The sequence below is a fragment of the Lepidochelys kempii genome, chromosome 1 (assembly GCF_965140285.1).
Source record: "Lepidochelys kempii isolate rLepKem1 chromosome 1, rLepKem1.hap1, whole genome shotgun sequence".
NCBI classification, from domain to species: Eukaryota; Metazoa; Chordata; order Testudines; family Cheloniidae; genus Lepidochelys; species Lepidochelys kempii.
Genome location: NC_136380.1, coordinates 97,652,349 through 97,670,004, shown reverse-complemented (window position 1 = coordinate 97,670,004; position 17,656 = coordinate 97,652,349). Strand labels below are relative to the sequence as shown.

Sequence of the window (17,656 nt, the reverse complement as noted above, 5' to 3'; positions counted from 1 at the left end):
CTGTCTTAGAACAGCATAAAAAAGCGTTGAGTTGTTTACCTTCTGCAGGAAAGCCCAGTGGATTAGATTAGATTCGAAAGAGGTAAGTCAACGTTCTGGACAAGAAAATAATTTAGCTCAGATACAGACTGACATTTCACTTTGTTGGGGGGGGGGAAGAGGTGCGGGTGGCAAGGTGTTACAAAATATTATTGACAAGAAACTTACTGTACAAAGTAGGGACCAATGTTTTCAGTTTAATCATGAACTTAAGGGGAAGAAAATAACATTGTCCTGCTATATCGAAAAAAGGACAGGAGACATTTGATATGGGTTTAATCAGGCAGCAACTTTATTATAGATGGCTGGGACTATCTGGCAAAGAAAAGTGTACAGCGCAGGTAACTCCATGTTCATTCAATACACACCCCGAGGACTTACACCAGCTCCCCTTTTATTCCATTCAGGTCCCCCAGCCAACCCAGTGCTGGGACCTTACCATCCCCCTCCCCCGCAAACAAAGGTTAAGGTGGGCTATAAGAAAGGGCAGTTGGCTCACTGCCATACCAATCATAAGAGCCCCCAACTCCCCCCCAATTTGGCTCCTTTAATAAACACCTTTTTAAGTCCTTTACCAAGCCATTTATCCAGCCACTGTATCCCTTTCTGATGAAGCACCTGCACTGGACATCTGCCCTACACTTACATAACGAGTTTTTACATCATAGTTTAACTCCCTTCCCTACTCACCATAACAAGCCCCACCCACAAAGCTGCTGTGGGGAAGGCAAAAAAAAACCCAACTCCACCTTGGCCAATCTGATGGTGAGGGGGAAAGTCCTCCCTAGCCCCCCTCGAGAGGAGCAGCTAGCGCAATGCCCACAGCAGGTCCTGACCACACCTGGTGTTTTGCCACTTCAAAGAGAAGGAGCGTGGGTGCTGATCTTCCTGGTCCATGGAAAAAGGGGCTTCTCCCACCTGGCTTGCCCCTTTTCAACTCCCCAACTCTTCCACTCCCTAGGGATGAGTTAGCATTGTCACACTGACCCACTCCCCCTTTTGCAGCAGCTTCTGAGCCTCCCACTCTCCACCCATAAAGTGCTATCCCCCCCTTCCCTCCCTGCAAGCCAGACAACGCTCTCACACACACACACACTTAAAGGTGTGATGCGGTCATTCACTTTAAATACTTGTCAAAGTGCATTTCAGTGAACCATGTGACTGCAGAATTACATTCAAACACTGAAGAATGTGGTATAATTTAGGAAAACAGGCCATATGCTTGGATAATACCTGCCTCTGTAGTGTGGTACCATTACTCTTTCAAGTACCATGCTTAATTTCTCAAAGATACTTTTGTTTTACTAACGAAGTCAATTCCTCACCATGCTTTCAGCAAAACATGAGTTGAACGGATGGACTGAGAGAAGGTTCATATTTAACTAGGTTGTTTTCCTGCTGAAAGATAGTAATGGTATTTTCTTGTTTTAAAATTCAGCCATTCTAAGAGTGGCTTCTATTGAAACCCAGTTATTAACCATTCATTATTTTTCTACCTTCACAATTAGATTGTGCAGAATACTCAGTTGTGTACTTGATTGTTCTAGTTTGCAGTTGTCACATTAGCAACAATCATCAAACAAAGTCACAATTGTATCTCATTTGTGCTTAAACAACTCTGTCCACATATTTTGGCCAAACAAGCAAGGGACTGATAGCCTGGCTGCTTCACAAGGACCTGGAGAGCAATTGCATGGCAAGATGCACATTATTTTGTCTGCCAGTCACCCAGAAGAGAAGTGAGGATTTAATAAGGTGCAACCCTAGCTTCAGACTCTTTTCCTTTACAGATGCCAGGCTTTATTACATTTTGGATCTATAACTTACTACACAGTTACTTTAAACTTATACGGATCCTGAATTTGTCACTAGCAGAAGTTACCTTTTGCACATTTCTCCTTATTTTAAAGTATTTATTAAAATCAGATGTAAATTGCTGCATATTTGGGGAACTGTCACATTAAATTGCCCTGCTCAAATCTCCAGCAGGTTTTGTGTAAGAAGTACAAAATACAAAACCAATCAAGAAACTCTGGCTATTTAAATATCATTCAGAAGCAAAATGGTCAAAATGAGGGAATTTTTTACTTTTACGTTTGACGGATGCCATTATCATAGAGACTAATCATTCCAACTGATTTCAGATTACCAAACAAAAGTAAGTAGGTAGACATTTTCAAACAAACAATCTTATTTTAAAGAGATTATTTAAATCCAATCTGTAGTGGCCTCTTCACTCTCTATGTACTGCATCAGTGTGACAAAAATAACACAATGCAGTAGTTGGTCAAGTTATTAGTCTTTCTTTTTAAGAATACTGAAAGATGGATCATTACCCTGTATACAGTAACTCATATTTTCATTTGTGAATATAAAGATTGGTATACACAGTAACCTCTTACACCTCTATTAGGTTCGGATTCCAAAAAGCATTTAAGCACATTCTTAACTTTAAGCATATGCTTAAGTTTTATTGACTTTGATAGGATTTAAGCATGTGTTTATGTGTTTTCCAGGTCTTAATGTTTCTTCCTCAGTTTTAGTCAGGATTTCTGCATGCACTACTAAAAATATATTAGTGCTAACAAAATCCTGGCCCACCCACTCACCATTAAATTCACACTGCAGCAAAATTTTTTATTTTTTTGTAATATTAAAGAGCTAGCTTTCCTTCTAATAAAGTAACTCTTTAGTTAAGGGCAATATATGTGCAATTTAAATTGTTGAATCCTACACAGAGTTTTTAAAGAAATGTTAAGTAAATCAGTGGCAGCTATAGAAAAATAGTCTTGGTTTTAATTAAAGTGGAATTTAAATTTAAATGGTCCTCCAGAGCTGAAAGGGTTGAATCCTTGCCATGTGTTCCAGGTTCTGTGAAAAGGGTTTCCTCCTCCCTGTTGACTCTCTGCATCCAGTGGATCTTCTCCTGCATCAAACTTCCTCCTCATTTCTAAGGAAATAGACATACATGGTAAAAAGGGACGCAGACTTCACACATTATTACAGAAACAGCCTACCACTCAAGAGAATTTTGGTACCTCCAGCAGGACAAGAGGAAGAGATAAGAAGTACTTTTAAAGTGTCCCTAACTCCAGACAGATGCAGTAATTAATTTGGTTTGTTTACAGACATGTCTATGGATCCCATTACCACAGAAACTGCCAGTTTAATTTGTCAGTATACTTTTACTGATGCATTATAATAGATAAACATAAGTCAAACAGTTGATGTTTTCAAAGCACTCTAGGGGATTTTAGACACACTAATGAAAGGTACCTAAACTAGGGCTGTCAATCGCAGTTAACTCAAGTGATTAACACAAAACTGCAATTAATCATGACTATTCTAATTGGTTTTAAATCGCACTGTTAAACAATAATAGAATACCAATTTAAATTTATTTTTGGATGTTTTTCCTACTTTTCAAATATATTGATTTCAATTACAACAATACAAAGTGTATAGTGCTCACTTTATATTTATTACAAATATTTGCACTGTAAAAAAAAAAACAGTTTTTCAATTCACCTCACTTTATCGTGAAAGTGCAATTTACACACACAGAATTTTTTTACATAACTGCAAACAAAACCATGTAAAACTTTAGAGCCTACAAGTCCACTCAGTCCTACTTCTTGTTCAGCCAATCGCTAAGAAAAACAATTTACATTTACAGGAGATAATGCTGCCCACGTCTTATTTACAAGATTACCTGAAAGTGAGAACAAGCGTTGGCATGGCATTGATGTAGCCAGCATTGGAAAGTATTTACATGTCAAATACACTAAACATTAATATGCCCTTTCATGCTTTGACCACCATTCCAGAGGACATGTTTCCATGCTGATGCTTGTTAAAAAAATGTGTTAATTAAATGTGTGTCTGAACTCCTTGGGGAGAGAATCGTATGTCTGCTGTTCCATAGTTTTACCTGCATTCTGCCAGATATTTTGTGTTATGGCAATCTCAGATGAAGACTCAGCATATATTGTTCGATTTAAGCATACTTTCACTGCAGATCTGACAAAACGCAAAGAACGCACCAATATGAGATTTCTAAAGATAGCTACAGCACTCGACCCAAGGTTTAAGAATCTGAAGTGCCTTCCAAAATCTGAGAGGGATGAAGTGTACAACATGCTGTCAGAAGTCTTAAAAGAGCAACACTCTGATGTGGAAACTACAGAACCCAAACCACCAAAAAAGAAAATCAACCTTCTCTTAGTCTGCATTGCTTTTGGATCACTATCAAGCAGAATCCACCTGTTCTCTCTTTCAGATGACACTGTAAATAAGAAGTGGGCAGCATTATCTTCTATAAATGTAAACAAACTTGTTTGTCTTAGTGATTGGCTGAACAAGAAGTAGGACTGAGTGCACTTGTAGGCTCTAAAGTTTTACATGGTTTTGTTTGAGTGAAGCTATGTAAAAAAATAATTCTACATTTGTAAGTTGCACTTTCACGATAAAGTGAGGTGAATTGAAATATACGGTTTCTTTTGTTTTTTACAGTGCAAATATTTGTAATCATAAATATAAAGTGAGCACTGTACGCTTTGTATTCTGTGTTGTAACTGAAATCTATATATATGAAAATGAAGAAAAACATCCAAAAATATTTACAATAAATTTAAATTGGTATTCTATTATTGTTTAACAGTGCGATTAAAACTGAAATTAATCATTATTTTTAATCTCGCAATTAATCGTGATTTTTTTAATCGTTTGACAGCCCTAATTTAAACCCATTATGCTGCTTCTGAAAATCTTAACCAAGTAGTTTAGTATAAAAGGGCTTGAGAGCCTGTAATATGGCTTGCAAAAGCAATATGCCAACTCCCCTCCTCCCCGACATAAAAAATGAAAAAAATATTCTCTTAAATTTCACATAAGATCTACCCAATTAGTCAACCCTTGACACATCACCCAATTGATCATTAGCTAGAAAATTTATCTACTTGCTGCGAGCTCTGTACAGAGTCTTGAGTAGGCAGGCAGGTTTGTGGTTCCAGACAGCCTTTTAAAAGCCTCTTCACAATAATTTGTGTTAGTTTCCTCATAAGGTTTGTAGTCACTGAATTAGTTCTAGGGTTTATAAACACCCTCCAGGCCTTGTTTTGAAAGTGCAAGTCTCCTGCCCTCCCAGAGCAACACATAACAAGCTGGGGAGGAAAGTGTACTAGACAAAATTTGGAACCTCTGCAAAGTAGTGTTCCAATTGGCTGGTTAGGTCTTCTTGGTGAGGTCACACCTGTGATTTGTACTCTGTAATTGAGATGTACTTGTTTAATCAATACCTCAGCCACCCAGTATGAAAATAAAATAGGTTTTTAATTGTCATTCCATTTCTTAGCCCCCATCATATGAAAGGTATTAAGTGGGGGGGTGCGGGGAGAGACAACCTAAAAGCTATAGTCTCTTCTCCCCCATGTCATTCCGCTCACTAGCGCCACTGCAAGCTGTTCTACCTTCAAAACTGAGTTTGTTCTGATGATAAATTGGGGCTGATTAATGTTCCTGATGTAGCTTTTTCAAATAAACATGGTATTGATAGCAGCTCAGCTACAGGGAAGAGTTGCTAAACACAGTGGCCAGCAGCAGCTATTAGTGAAAAACTGCCTCCTATTTTTGCCTGCTCTATTCTCTCCCTCTCCCCTCCCCCCACACTTCCATCCTAACCTGAAGAGCAGTTCCTTTAGATGGTGGGGAGGAGGTCTCACATCACTTCCACAGAGTGACCATATCACAGTCCCAACCACTTTTCATGGGTAGCTGGACTAGGTGGTGGATTGTTTTGCTTTTCAGAAGACAGGAACACAAGAAGCTTCTGATTTAGCCTCTGCCCTATTCCATCTGAGGAGATGGGCTAATTGAAGGGAGAGGTGAGCAGGGCACAACTGAAAATACAAGTCTAGGGATGGGGGAGAAAGGGGAAGAGAGACCTGTACTTAACAGGGACACTTTCAAAATTAAATGTTAGAATCCTCAGAGTATTTTCCAAGGAATTTTTGGTTTTGGACATAAACTTGATGGGAGTAAATTGTGCCTTAATATTTTCTCCACTATCATGCAGGAAGATGAGTCCCAGAAAGAGAATTCTGAAAAATAACTTGTATTCAGTTTTTAAATGCAAGTCATTAAAATAGCATTAAGGTGTTCTACGGTGTGTTTTTAGTCCATTAATATATTCCACAGACAGCTGAAGTTATTCTGCTTGTGACCTTACGCCTTACAATACACGTGTGGCATGTATAACAGAAAATAAAACACCAACCCAGGAATGTCGTAACACTCAATTTAAAGATAAGTGAGTAAGAACCATTTTGAAGTTTTAATGTCATTCCTGGCCAAAAGGACAGGTTAAAAGTTAGGATCAACCTGTTATTCTGTGCCATGTTCCAGTAACAGAGGCAGAATTTTAGTTTCCTGTTACAAACACATTGCAAGTCTGAACAGGTCTTTCCTACCCTGTGCTACTAACCATATGTTCCACTGATTTGAGGTGGAATTACAGGGCCTCGCCTCTATACTACTTCTCACATGAAAAATATCAGGACAGCTACTACACTATTAGAAGACTTTCCTTGGGGCATTGTCTTATGTTTTTCATTAAAACCTTTTAAGAACTTCTCACAGTGACTAGAGTCCTTATAGACCTTTTCAAATTGAGACAGAGGTTGTAAACTCTCTAGGACTAATTCAACAGCTTCATTACAGTCCTCATGCCATTCAGTGGTTTCAGCATGCCTACTCCTCCCTCCCCGAGACCTGACAGCTCATTTGTAGCTCATCCTCTTTATTTCCTTATCTTGGCCAATGCAGACATTGTAATTTACAGATAGAAAATCTGTGATGTAGATTTAGCATTTCAGTGGATTTTATATTGTGCAGGTGATTTATAGGTAAATAACAACCTCCTTGCCAAACTAGACAAAACTACGAGTCTTTGCTGAAGGCAAAACAGAAGTTCAGAGTTTCTAAGCCAAACTATCATTAAAATGGAACAAGACCACATGAATTTTATCCAACTTCCCTCAGCTTTCTAGGAAAAAAAAAAAGTCTATCTTAGTTTAGGATACCTTTGAAATTCAGTTGTTTGGTTTTATTTTTTGAGAACTTGGATTTTGGTTAGAGGAGAGAGGGAAATACAAGGTGATCATATGTAGCTTACAATGGCTAGCTTCCCTATTTCCATTTACTATACAGGTGTGTGTTTAAAGTCTGTTTTGGGTTCTTATCAAATTCATTAAAAAACAGTATGATATTCTTGTATTGCCATTTCATGGCCAATAATGTGATAAAAATAGAATACTAAAATATTAGGGCTGGAAGAGACCTCAAGAGGTCATCTAGTCCAACCCCCTGCTCAAAGCAGGACTAACACCAACTAAATCATAATAAGTCATAATGGACATCACAGTTGTGTTTGTTCCATCCATTATTCTGAAAAGAACCACTGTGTAAATTTAATCAATACCTGGGTCAGTAAGTACTTCTTTAGCAGCTGCTATATCAATAAACTTTTTCTCTGCCTTCTTCTTCTCCTCTTCATTCTGGAAGTTATCAGGGTGCCACTGAGATGCTAGCTTTCTGTATGCTTTTATGATTTCTTGTTTTCTCGCATTTCTGGGGAGGGAGGAAATTAAGTTACTTATAAAGTTTCCAACTGTTCATGTGCCACATTAATGAGTCTGCAATATAATTATAAATATGGTGATACAACAGACTAACAGGCACCAAGAAACCCAAATATTCACTAGTTAACATTTTGCTGCTGGCAGTCAAGATCTCTCAGACAATAATGGCTTCCTCCAATAAGAGTAGTAGAAAACAGGTTGCGATTTTAAGTAAAACAAACCCAATTTTTCAGTTTACTTTCCTCAGAAAGCTCATAATTTATTAATTATTATTAAGTACTCAAGAGAATGTTAGTTGTTCAATATCTTCACATTTTTTTTAGGTCTCTGAGCTGAAGAGTGTACAATAGATTCAGAGATGATTGAGTCAAACACAAAACTGAAAGAGGAAAGGAAGCAGAGTCACCAAAATAAGATTGGTAAAGAATGTGCAGAACAGGATGGGGTGTTTTTTTTTGTTTTGTGTTGTTTTGTTTTAAATAAAAATCATTATGTTTGTTTCGATCAGGCCCATGACAGAAGTGAGTTTTTAAGAAGTATTTACTAGCTTTTTTCCAGCAAGTCTTCTTAAACTGTGCCAAGATATTGTGCTCTCGGACATGAATTTTCCTTTTACTTCCCTTCCATAATTCTCTTCTGTCATTCTTTGGTTTCCCAAACTGCTTGCCTACCTTTTTGCTCCATTATATTGGGAACTCTTTGCTAATGAGGGATTGTCTCCTTGTTTATTGCCAGTTAGCACTTCTTTATTCGGGGACTTTCTGAGCAAGTGCTACTTAGAGGCTGAGAAAAACCCCTTATGACCACATAAAAACTCAACAATTTTAAAGTGGAGGGAGAGAGAATAGGGAAACATACCCAAAAAAGCATAAAATACAAGTGGCAAATCTTAGACTATATGATTAGTGACTGACTACGTAAAACAGAGGTGGGAAAACTACAGCCCGCGGGCCCGTCCTGCCCAGCCCTTGAGCTCCCGGCTGGGGAGGCTAGCCTCCAGCCCCTCCCCTGCTATCCCACCTCTCCCGCAGCCTCAGTGCACCGCACCGCCAGCGCAGGAGGGGGCTGCACTGCGGGGGCAGGAGAGAGCAGGAAGGGAGGTTCACCTGCATCCTCAGGGGATCAGGCAGGCTGTGCGGGTGGCAGGAGCGCGGTGAACGCGGGCGGAGGACTCAGGAGGAACACCGGGCGCCAGTGCAGCCAGACGGAGAGAAGCGGCGCTTTGAAGGGGAAACCGCCACTTCTTTCCTGCTGTGCAGCTGCCCCTGCTCCTCCTGAGTTCTCTGCCCGTGTTCGCAGGGCCGCATTCTGAAAGGGGCAGGGATAGGGGTCGGGGCAGTCAGGGAGCAGGGGGGATTGGATGGGGGTGGGGTTGGTCAGGGGACAAGGAGTAGGGGGGGTTGGAGAGGTCGAGGTTCTGAGGGGGGCAGTCAGGGGGCAGGAAGTGGGAGGGGACGGATAGGGTTTGGGGAGGCACAGCCTTCCCTACCTGGCCCTCCATACAGTTTTGGAACCCCGATGTGGCCCTCAGGCCAAAAAGTTTGCCCACCCCGATGTAAAAACATTCTGGACATTCATCTCACCTTTTTATTCCTAAAATTTTGTAATAATCTCTCTTCTGAGATTGCTTCAACATCCTCTGGGCTCTCTCTAGGCCTTCACGAATCTGTTGGTCATTTTCACTGTTGGCCTGAGCAGTTTCATAATCTTGAATAGCTGCCCATAAAAAAATGTAAGAGCATATTATATACCTCACTAAATCAACCTTACTTAAAAAAAAAAACACTCAATTTAGATTAAGTACTAACCCTATCCCTAGAACTCAGATGTTTTGCCACTATTATTTGTGAGCAGCAAAACTAATTGCTAAAACTTCATGAAAAAAAGTCTTAATTTTGTCATATTTTCCTTGGTATTTGTAAGTATCAGACAAGAACTGTATTCTGACTCCTACTCAATGAAGTTCATTGATTTATCTGCCTATGGTTTCTTAATGCACTTTGGAATCCCTCCGATACTCTGGAATAAATTGTGATGCCCCAGAGTAAATCTTGTCTATACCAAAGGGTTTGCACTCCTGGCTAACTCAGTGTAGGCAAGGCCTAACTCACCACAGCAAGGAAATTAACTTGTAGTTTTTAATCCTTCGAATATGGACGACACCTGGAAACTGGCAGCATCCCATGGCATCAGAAGGAAGTCTGGATCTAGTTCTTGTTTGGGGTGGGGTAAAGAGGGTGGAGAGAAGGAATTCAGGACCGAGTACTTGTTGGGAGAGGGATTATGTGAAGATCCTGACTTTAATTTTAGACTCTAATTGAAGTGGGGCCCTAAATGGATCTAAGGAAAGTCAGGATCAAGCACTTTTTTGAATGGGTAGGGAAGGGAGGAAATGGGACTTAGTGATTGGTCAGAACAAAGTTTCCTTGTAGGGTCCACTGAATAAAAGAGTGGGAAACATGCCTTATAGTGACAGACTCCAGAGACTTGAACAGTTTCGCTTAAACAAGAGAAAGATAAGGGATCACTTGATCACAGTATGTAAGGCCCAGATCCCCAAAAGGACTTAGGTGCTGCTACCCTCAGTGTTGTAATACTCAACTTTTATAAAAATCACAGGAATCCTCAAAGCTTAGGCTCTCTGTGCAATGCAAAGGGAGAGACAGGCAACTGAAAATAGAATCCACAAAAGCCAGCATTCTAGATGTGAAGCTCCCTAAACTCACCAGTGGGCAATAATGAAAGGTGTGTCCTAAGCCTCAACCCTCCCACAGAGTTTGATGCCAAAGTCTGGGTTGCAGGAGGTGCCTCTCCTCTGCCTGCGATCCACTCAGCTCAGGCGCCTTGCAAGAAATGCCAGAGGTGGTAGGTATTCCACAGTGGAAGAGTTTCAGCAGGAGAGAGAGAGAGAGAGAGAGAGGGAGCCCCGCATCAGAATAGCCCACAACTCTATTAGGTTAGGGTGCTCTCCTGAGAGATGGGAGACTCCTATTCAAAGCTTTTCTCTCTATCAGGCAGAGAAGAGGGAATTGAACCCAGGGCTCCCACACCTCCCGAGTACGTGCTCTAACCGCTGGGATAACAGTTATAAGGGAGGCACTGTTGTATTACTTTAGATAGAATATATGGGCCAGAAGGTAAAAGGTGTTAACATGAGCCTAGCACTATTGGACAGTGATAAACAAGATTTGGTATAGAGAGACCTCAGCCTCCTCACTACCATGGCAAACACATGAGAAAACACATGCCACAGGTTAGAAATGTTTTGATTAAAACAAGGCAAAAAGAAAAATTGAGTGACAATACAAAACAAAGTTAATCAAAACCTATTACAGAAGTGGTCCCAAACTTTTTCTTTCACACACACACACACACACTCTCTCTCTCTCTCTCATCCCTGTCCATGCCCTCCCGCCCTCCCTGGAACCAGGACCAGGAGCACCACCGCAGCTACAAGAGGTGGGGACATGGAGAGGGGCCAAGGCTGGGGCCCTGGGCACAGGGCCAGGAGCAGAGCTGGGTGGCGCTCCCGCCTGGCCCATGGTGAGGGCTGGCCCAGGCTCCAGCTGCGCCTCCCAAACATTCCTCCCCACAGTTTGGGGACCTCTGTATTAAAGTGTTTTTCAGGAGGATGAATATTGGTTAGAGCAAGGGTTCTCAAACTGGGGGTCAGGACCCCTCAGGGGGTCATGAGCTGTCAGCCTCCCCCCACAAAGCCCACTTTGCCTCCTGCATTTATAATGGTGTTAAATATATAAAAAAGTGTTTTTAATTTATAAGGGGGGATCGCACTCAGAGGCTTGCTATTTGAAATGGGTCACCAGTACAAAAGTTTGAGAACCACTGGGTTAGTGTCTTATTTTGTTAAACAGTCCCTTTTAGTGGGGAAGGTTAGCTCTGTGGTTCACTTTTGAATCTGAAATGAGTCACTTTTCTGCTTTTGACAAAACAGAAACACAAGGGGGTGAAGAGATAGGATAGCAAAGATGGAGGGTATATGGATTTTGTTGATGTTCTCAGGATACAGGGGGGCATATGAGTCATGGACAGGTGCTTTAGGTTGCAAGGTCCATCACAATAGCTGTTACTCTGTACCCCAAGTCACCTGCCTAGGCAGAGACACCATCTGGTTGGCCTGGCAGGTCCCTCTCCTTCACTGGTCCTCAGGCAGAGCAAAGCTTGTGGTGCGGGTGCCATGCAGTTGATTTCAGGATCAGATAAAAAGCAGAGAGAGTGTATAGGAGGAAGACAGTGCAGGACAGAAAGGGACCCACAAAGGAGAAGAAGAAAGAGTAGGATCTCACACATTAGGCTGGGGTCCTCACTGGTGCAGCGATAATGGTCTAGCATCCCAGTGGAGTATTAAGGTCTGGTGTCATCCCAAAATCCATCCACTGCATCTGTGGTGATGGTAAAAAAATTTCTTCTCCCTCTCCACCTTAAGCCTCTTTGTAAGGGCTCCACAAGGGAGTAGTAGGTGGAACAGACTGTCCTTTTATTATTTTGTTTACCAGTTAGGCCTTATTTTTGGCACACCAATTTGGGTTCATCCGTTTCTGGTCCCACACGTCTCTTATTTACTAGGAATGATTTTAACACAGGCCTTGAGTTCTATTAATAGGCCTTTTTGTTTGGACTAATTACGTTTGTCTCCCGTTAGCACTTTTTCCCCATGAACATTTTATTGTTATAGGTTACAGTGACATTTTATGAACTTTTACTTACTTTTTACAGCTGAGCTAACCATTAGCGTAAATCTGTAGGCCCAGTTATTACTACAGCACCAAACCTCCACCTCCTTGATTTTAAATGGGCTTTTCATCTGGTAGGCATGCTCTAAGCATGCAGATTGGGCCCTGTATGCAAAATAGGTGGGAGAACACCTGTCTTTATCTAGTTTCAGAGTAGCAGCCGTGTTAGTCTGTATCTAGTTTATCTAGTTTGTGGCTCATGCTGGGACTTCATCCAGGTGCCTAGAATGAGAAAGCAGCGTGCATGCCCAGGGGCAGAAACAGATACATGGGGGACTTTTACAGCAAAAATGTAGGCACCAATTTAGATGCCTATGGGATTAGGCAGCAGCCATGCAGGGGATTATGGATCTCAGCAGCACCTAAATTCCTTTGTAGCTCTGGCCTTAAATACTTACATGGGGAACAAAATTTTTAAAAACCCTTTATCAATCTAGCAGACAAAGGTATACCAAGATCCAATGGCTAGAAGGTGAAGCTAGAGAAATTTTGACACGAAATAAATAAGGCAAAAAATTTTAACAGTGAGAATAATTAACCATTGGAACAATTTACCAAGGGTAATGGTGGATTTTCCCTAACTGGCAAGTTTAAAATCAAGATTGGATATTCTGCCTAAAAGATATGCTGTAATTTAAACAGGAATTAATTCAGCTAATCCTATGGCCGTCAGACTAGATTATCACCATAGTCCTATGGCTTTGGAATCTATGCTTCAGCAACGAAAGAGAAATAGAGAAGAGGCAAAGGCATAATGAGAGCATTCTGCAGCTAGGATGTATACAGCAACTGGCAGGCAGGTTGCAACCATTAGCACTGGAAAGAGAGGCGACCGCAGTTATACCACTAGTCTCAAATACTTAATGCAGTTGGAGGTTGCATTACATAGGACCTATCTTCAATGTGCAGTTGTTTTCAGCCCTTGGTTTCCAAGCAGCATATGCTACAAGGCCCCCTTTTACATGGGTTTATTATGGCAATAGAACAGCTAATCATCTGAAATCTATGCACACATTTACATACCATACTGTTATATTTGTTTAGGAAGAAACAATATTGTATATAAATAAAATTTTACTTTTAAATCCCATACATAATATATATGCTTCTACTTTGACTTCATCAGATGAATACTGTTTTTATTTCAAACAGCATGCAGTCTTTATCAAATACATAAGCAAAATACTGTAATGACTTTGTGCAAAGGGATTAGGCATTTTGAAGAGGTATGCAGTTTGTTTTGTGCTTTGTTCATAAGAGATAGCATGTTGAATCACTGGGGCATTAGAAGTATTCTTTCTAGATTTGATTTCTTCTTTTAGAAGAACAAAGCATTTCTTCATAAGAAAATTGAATTATTGCCATAAAGTAATAAATGAAATACTTAGACTTCAAATTTTAATATTCTTCAGTAGACCTAATTTGCATTTTATGTGTAATGAGCATTTTCCCCTTCACTGTGGTATAATCTTGAGAGTCTCATTATAGGTCTTATGTTTCCTAAGAAAAGTCTTTACATCAAGATTATTTTCAAGCAGATGTTATTTCTCAGCAGGTGTTACATTTATCTTTTTGCTGTTTCTGTGCAAGACAGCAGGAGGTGCTAGCCAATTTATATTAAACACTTGACAAGAGTGTGATTTTGTTTCAAGTAAGGTATTCAAAAACAAAAGCTAGAAAGAATACTTCTGATGCCCCAGTGGTTCACACTATCTTTTACAAACAAAGCACAAATAAGATTTCTATTCATTCTTGTATGGCTAGGTCATCTGCTAGCCCCACGGATTTGTCACTTGAACCAAAGCACTTTGCCGCTGCTTAATACTTTGTCCAGTCACTTAAAAACACAGCAGGCTATATCAGCCCATAATATATACACTACTGCATCTGCTGAGGATAATGAAAATGCAGGGACTTCTCCATTACACTGCTTTATTGCCCCATAATGCTAAGCACCAGTGTAATTAATTTGCTCCGTAGAACATGAAAGGGTATGTCCCATCATGAATTTCTTACAAATGAATATTACAGACTTGGTGTAACAGATTGCTCATTTTTACTGAATGCCAAGTACATCTACAGTACACTGCTATCAACTAAGAGTTTAAAGTAAAACATTTTCTTCTTCGAGTGCTTGCACATGTCCATTCCAATGTAGATGTGAGCATGCCCTGAGCACAGTTGCTGGAATATTTTCCTGTAGTGGTATCTGTCAGGTTGGCTCTAGTGCCCTCTGGTGCTGTGCACTCGTATGGGCGGTATAAAGCAGAGCACCTCTCGTACCTCGCCATGAGACCCCAGATCCAGACTCCGGTACCGAGCCCAGCATTGAGCCTCAACAATAGGCCCCACAGGTCCTGGCTGATACAAAGGGTGGGGTGGGTGACCCTTCAGCCAGTCCTAGCCTCCTCTTCCCCAGATGAGGCTGTGGTGGCACTGGGTGTGTCCCCTCTGCAAGATGACCACAAGGCTTACCAAGACTTACCAAAGCAGGTGGCCTGGATGTGGCTGATTCTGTGGCCAGATCTATGGCCACAGCAGCAACCACACACACAAGCTCATGGTTGCAGTCATCGGGTTTTCCCCTGGAGGTACAACAAACCCTCCAAGACCTCCCCTTTGAAGGGTCCTCATTCTTTTTGGAGCAAACTGATGCTAGGCTCTACAGGCTTAAGGATTCTAAGGCGACTCCGAAATCCATGGGGCTATATACCCCAGTGGCATCCAGGAAGCATTACAGGCCCCAACAGACTGCCGTTACTTTGCCCAGCCAGACAGGACCTGCAGAGGAGGAAGAACAAGGGGTTCAGGTGTAGACCGCCACCGGCTTTCACAGCAGGGCTGATGCAGGCCACCCCCAGACAGTCAGAGAACTTGAAGCACTCCTTTTGACAAAATGCTTGAGGTAGACCACTCAATCCCTGCAATATTGGATCCAATTACCCCTGTTTTCAAACTGCTTGTCCCACCTTCTTCAGACCTTGGACTTTCATTACTTCAGACCCTTGGGTACTCACCACAATAGAAGTGGTATACACCCTCCAGTCTGTGTCTATCCTGACTTCCCACTCTCCCTCTTCAGGGACCCTTCTCACAAGCAACTTTTGGTACAAGAAGTCCAATCCCTCCTTTGGGTGGGAGCCATAGAAGAGATTCTGCATCACTTCAGATGAAAGGGGTTCTATTCCTGTTATTTCCTAATCCTGAAAGCTAAGGGTGGTCTCAGACCTATCCTAGACTTGCGTTGTTTCAACCGCTATCTCAAGAACTTAAAAGTTCCACATGGTCTCTCTGGATTCCATCATTCCCTCTCTGGAGCCAAGGGATTGGTATGCCACCCTCAATTTAAAGGACGTATACTTCCACATATCAGTTTTCTGAGGCCACAGAAGTTTCCTAAAATTTGTCGTGAACCAAGTAAATTACCAGTTTGCAGTGCTTCCATTCGGCCTGTCAGCCATTCCACAGGTTACCACCAAATGTATGGCAGTGGGGGCAGCTTTTCCTCAGGAAACAGGGAGTGCATGCCTTCCCATACCTCGGCAACAGGCTAGTCAAAGGCCAGTCTAGAGCTCAGGTGGAATCCAACATCCATCTCATCCAATTAACCTTCTGGGCCCTAGGCATACTGATAAAGACACAGAAATCCATTGTCCTGGTGGAGAGGATAGAGTTCATTGGTGTAGTTCTCAACTCCATTCAGGAAAGAGCCTTGCTTTTGGAAGACCGGTTTCAGACAATTACTTTTTTGATAAGGTCCTTTCAGACCCACCAGGTCACAACAGCTCAAAAACGTCTGAGTCCTCTGGGCCACATGACATCATACACTTTTGTAGTGCAACACATGAGGCTGTCTCTCAGACCTCTCCCAGTGTGGCTGGCCAGGGTGTATTCACCTACCCAGAATCATCTATGCCTGCTCAAGTCTGTGGTTCACTGACTTGGTGACTGAACGACTGCATGGTCGGTGCGGGAGTGCCCTTTTTGTGGCCCCACTCTCTAGTCTCGGATGTGTCAGCATTGGGGAGCCCACTTAGGGGCCCTCAAGACTTAAGGCCTATGGTCTCCAGAAGAGCTCTCTCTTCATATCAATGTAAGAAAGCTCAGGACAGTCCATCTAGCCTGCCAAGCATTCCTGCCCCACATTATGAACAATGTAATTTCAGTTCTCCTGGACAACATGACTGCCATGTTCTATATCAACAGGCAGGGCAGAGCTGACTCCTTCCCCTTATGCCGGGAAGCAATCCAGCTATGGGAGTTCTGCATAACGCATTCAATCCATTTTGAGGCATCATACCTACCAGGAAAGCAGAACCAGCTGGCAGAGTACCTCAGCAGGTCTTTCTTCTCTCACCATGAATGGTCCCTTTGGCCAGACATTGCAGAGGGCATTTTCCAGTGGTGGGGGACTCCTCTTATAGACCTGTTTGCTACCTACAACAACAGGAACCAGTTCTGTTCCCTGCAAGGCCACAGCCCAAGGTCTCTTATGAATGCCTTCCTGCTATCATAGATAGATCACCTGTATTATGCCTTTTCCCCATACAGATGATACGCAAGGTTCTGATGAAGATCAAGTGGGACTGGGCGTGAGTAATTCTCATAGCCCCGGCATGGCCCAGGCAGCATTGGTTCGCCACCCTTTTAGGCCTCTTGATGGACACCGCACTCCTGCTTTCGCTACACCCGACCTGATCTCCCCAGACCAATTGGCTTCTCCACCAAAACCTCAGCTCTCTTCATCTGACAGCCTAGAGGCTCCATGGCTGAACCCTGAGGAGCAAGTTTGCTCCGAGCAAGTCCATGGAGTCCTGCTAGGCAGTAGAAAACCCTCCACCAGGACTACTTACCTTGCAAAATGGAAGCACTTCTCCATCTGGTCCTCCCAACGCAGAGTTCTGCTCACACAGTCCTCATTGCAACTATGTCGGAGTACCTTTTGCATCTCAAACAACAGAGTCTGGCTATTTCTTCAGTCAAGGTTCACCTAGCAGCGACATCAACCTTCCATCCCCAGGTCAACCACCAGTCTGTCTTTTTGCATGAGATGGTTATTAGTTTTCTTAAAGGCTTGGAGAGGTTATACCCCCAGGTAAGAGAGCCTATTCCTCCCTGGGACCTAAACCTTGTCTTATCAAAGCTACGGCTCCCCCGTTCGAGTTGCTTGCAACATGCTCGTTGGTTCATCTCTCCTGGAAAGTGTCCTTCTTAGTGGCCATCACCTCA

The 17,656-nt window shown here is 42.1% G+C and overlaps 1 protein-coding gene across 4 annotated transcripts in view; it reads right to left on the bottom strand.

Moving 5' to 3' along the window:
* Nucleotides 1-302: 302 nt before the first annotated feature.
* DNAJC3 (DnaJ heat shock protein family (Hsp40) member C3) overlaps nucleotides 303-17,656 on the bottom strand; it is a 64,462-nt gene continuing 47,108 nt past the window's right edge. For all 4 annotated transcript variants that reach the window (XM_073347977.1, XM_073347984.1, XM_073347994.1 and 1 more), the window contains exons 10-12: nucleotides 9,260-9,392; nucleotides 7,517-7,665; nucleotides 303-2,989 (exon numbers count right to left, since the gene is read on the bottom strand). In XM_073347977.1, the coding sequence (XP_073204078.1) occupies nucleotides 2,835-2,989; nucleotides 7,517-7,665; nucleotides 9,260-9,392 (437 nt within the window). In that variant the 3' untranslated portion in view covers nucleotides 303-2,834. The remainder of the gene's footprint in view (nucleotides 2,990-7,516; nucleotides 7,666-9,259; nucleotides 9,393-17,656) is intronic.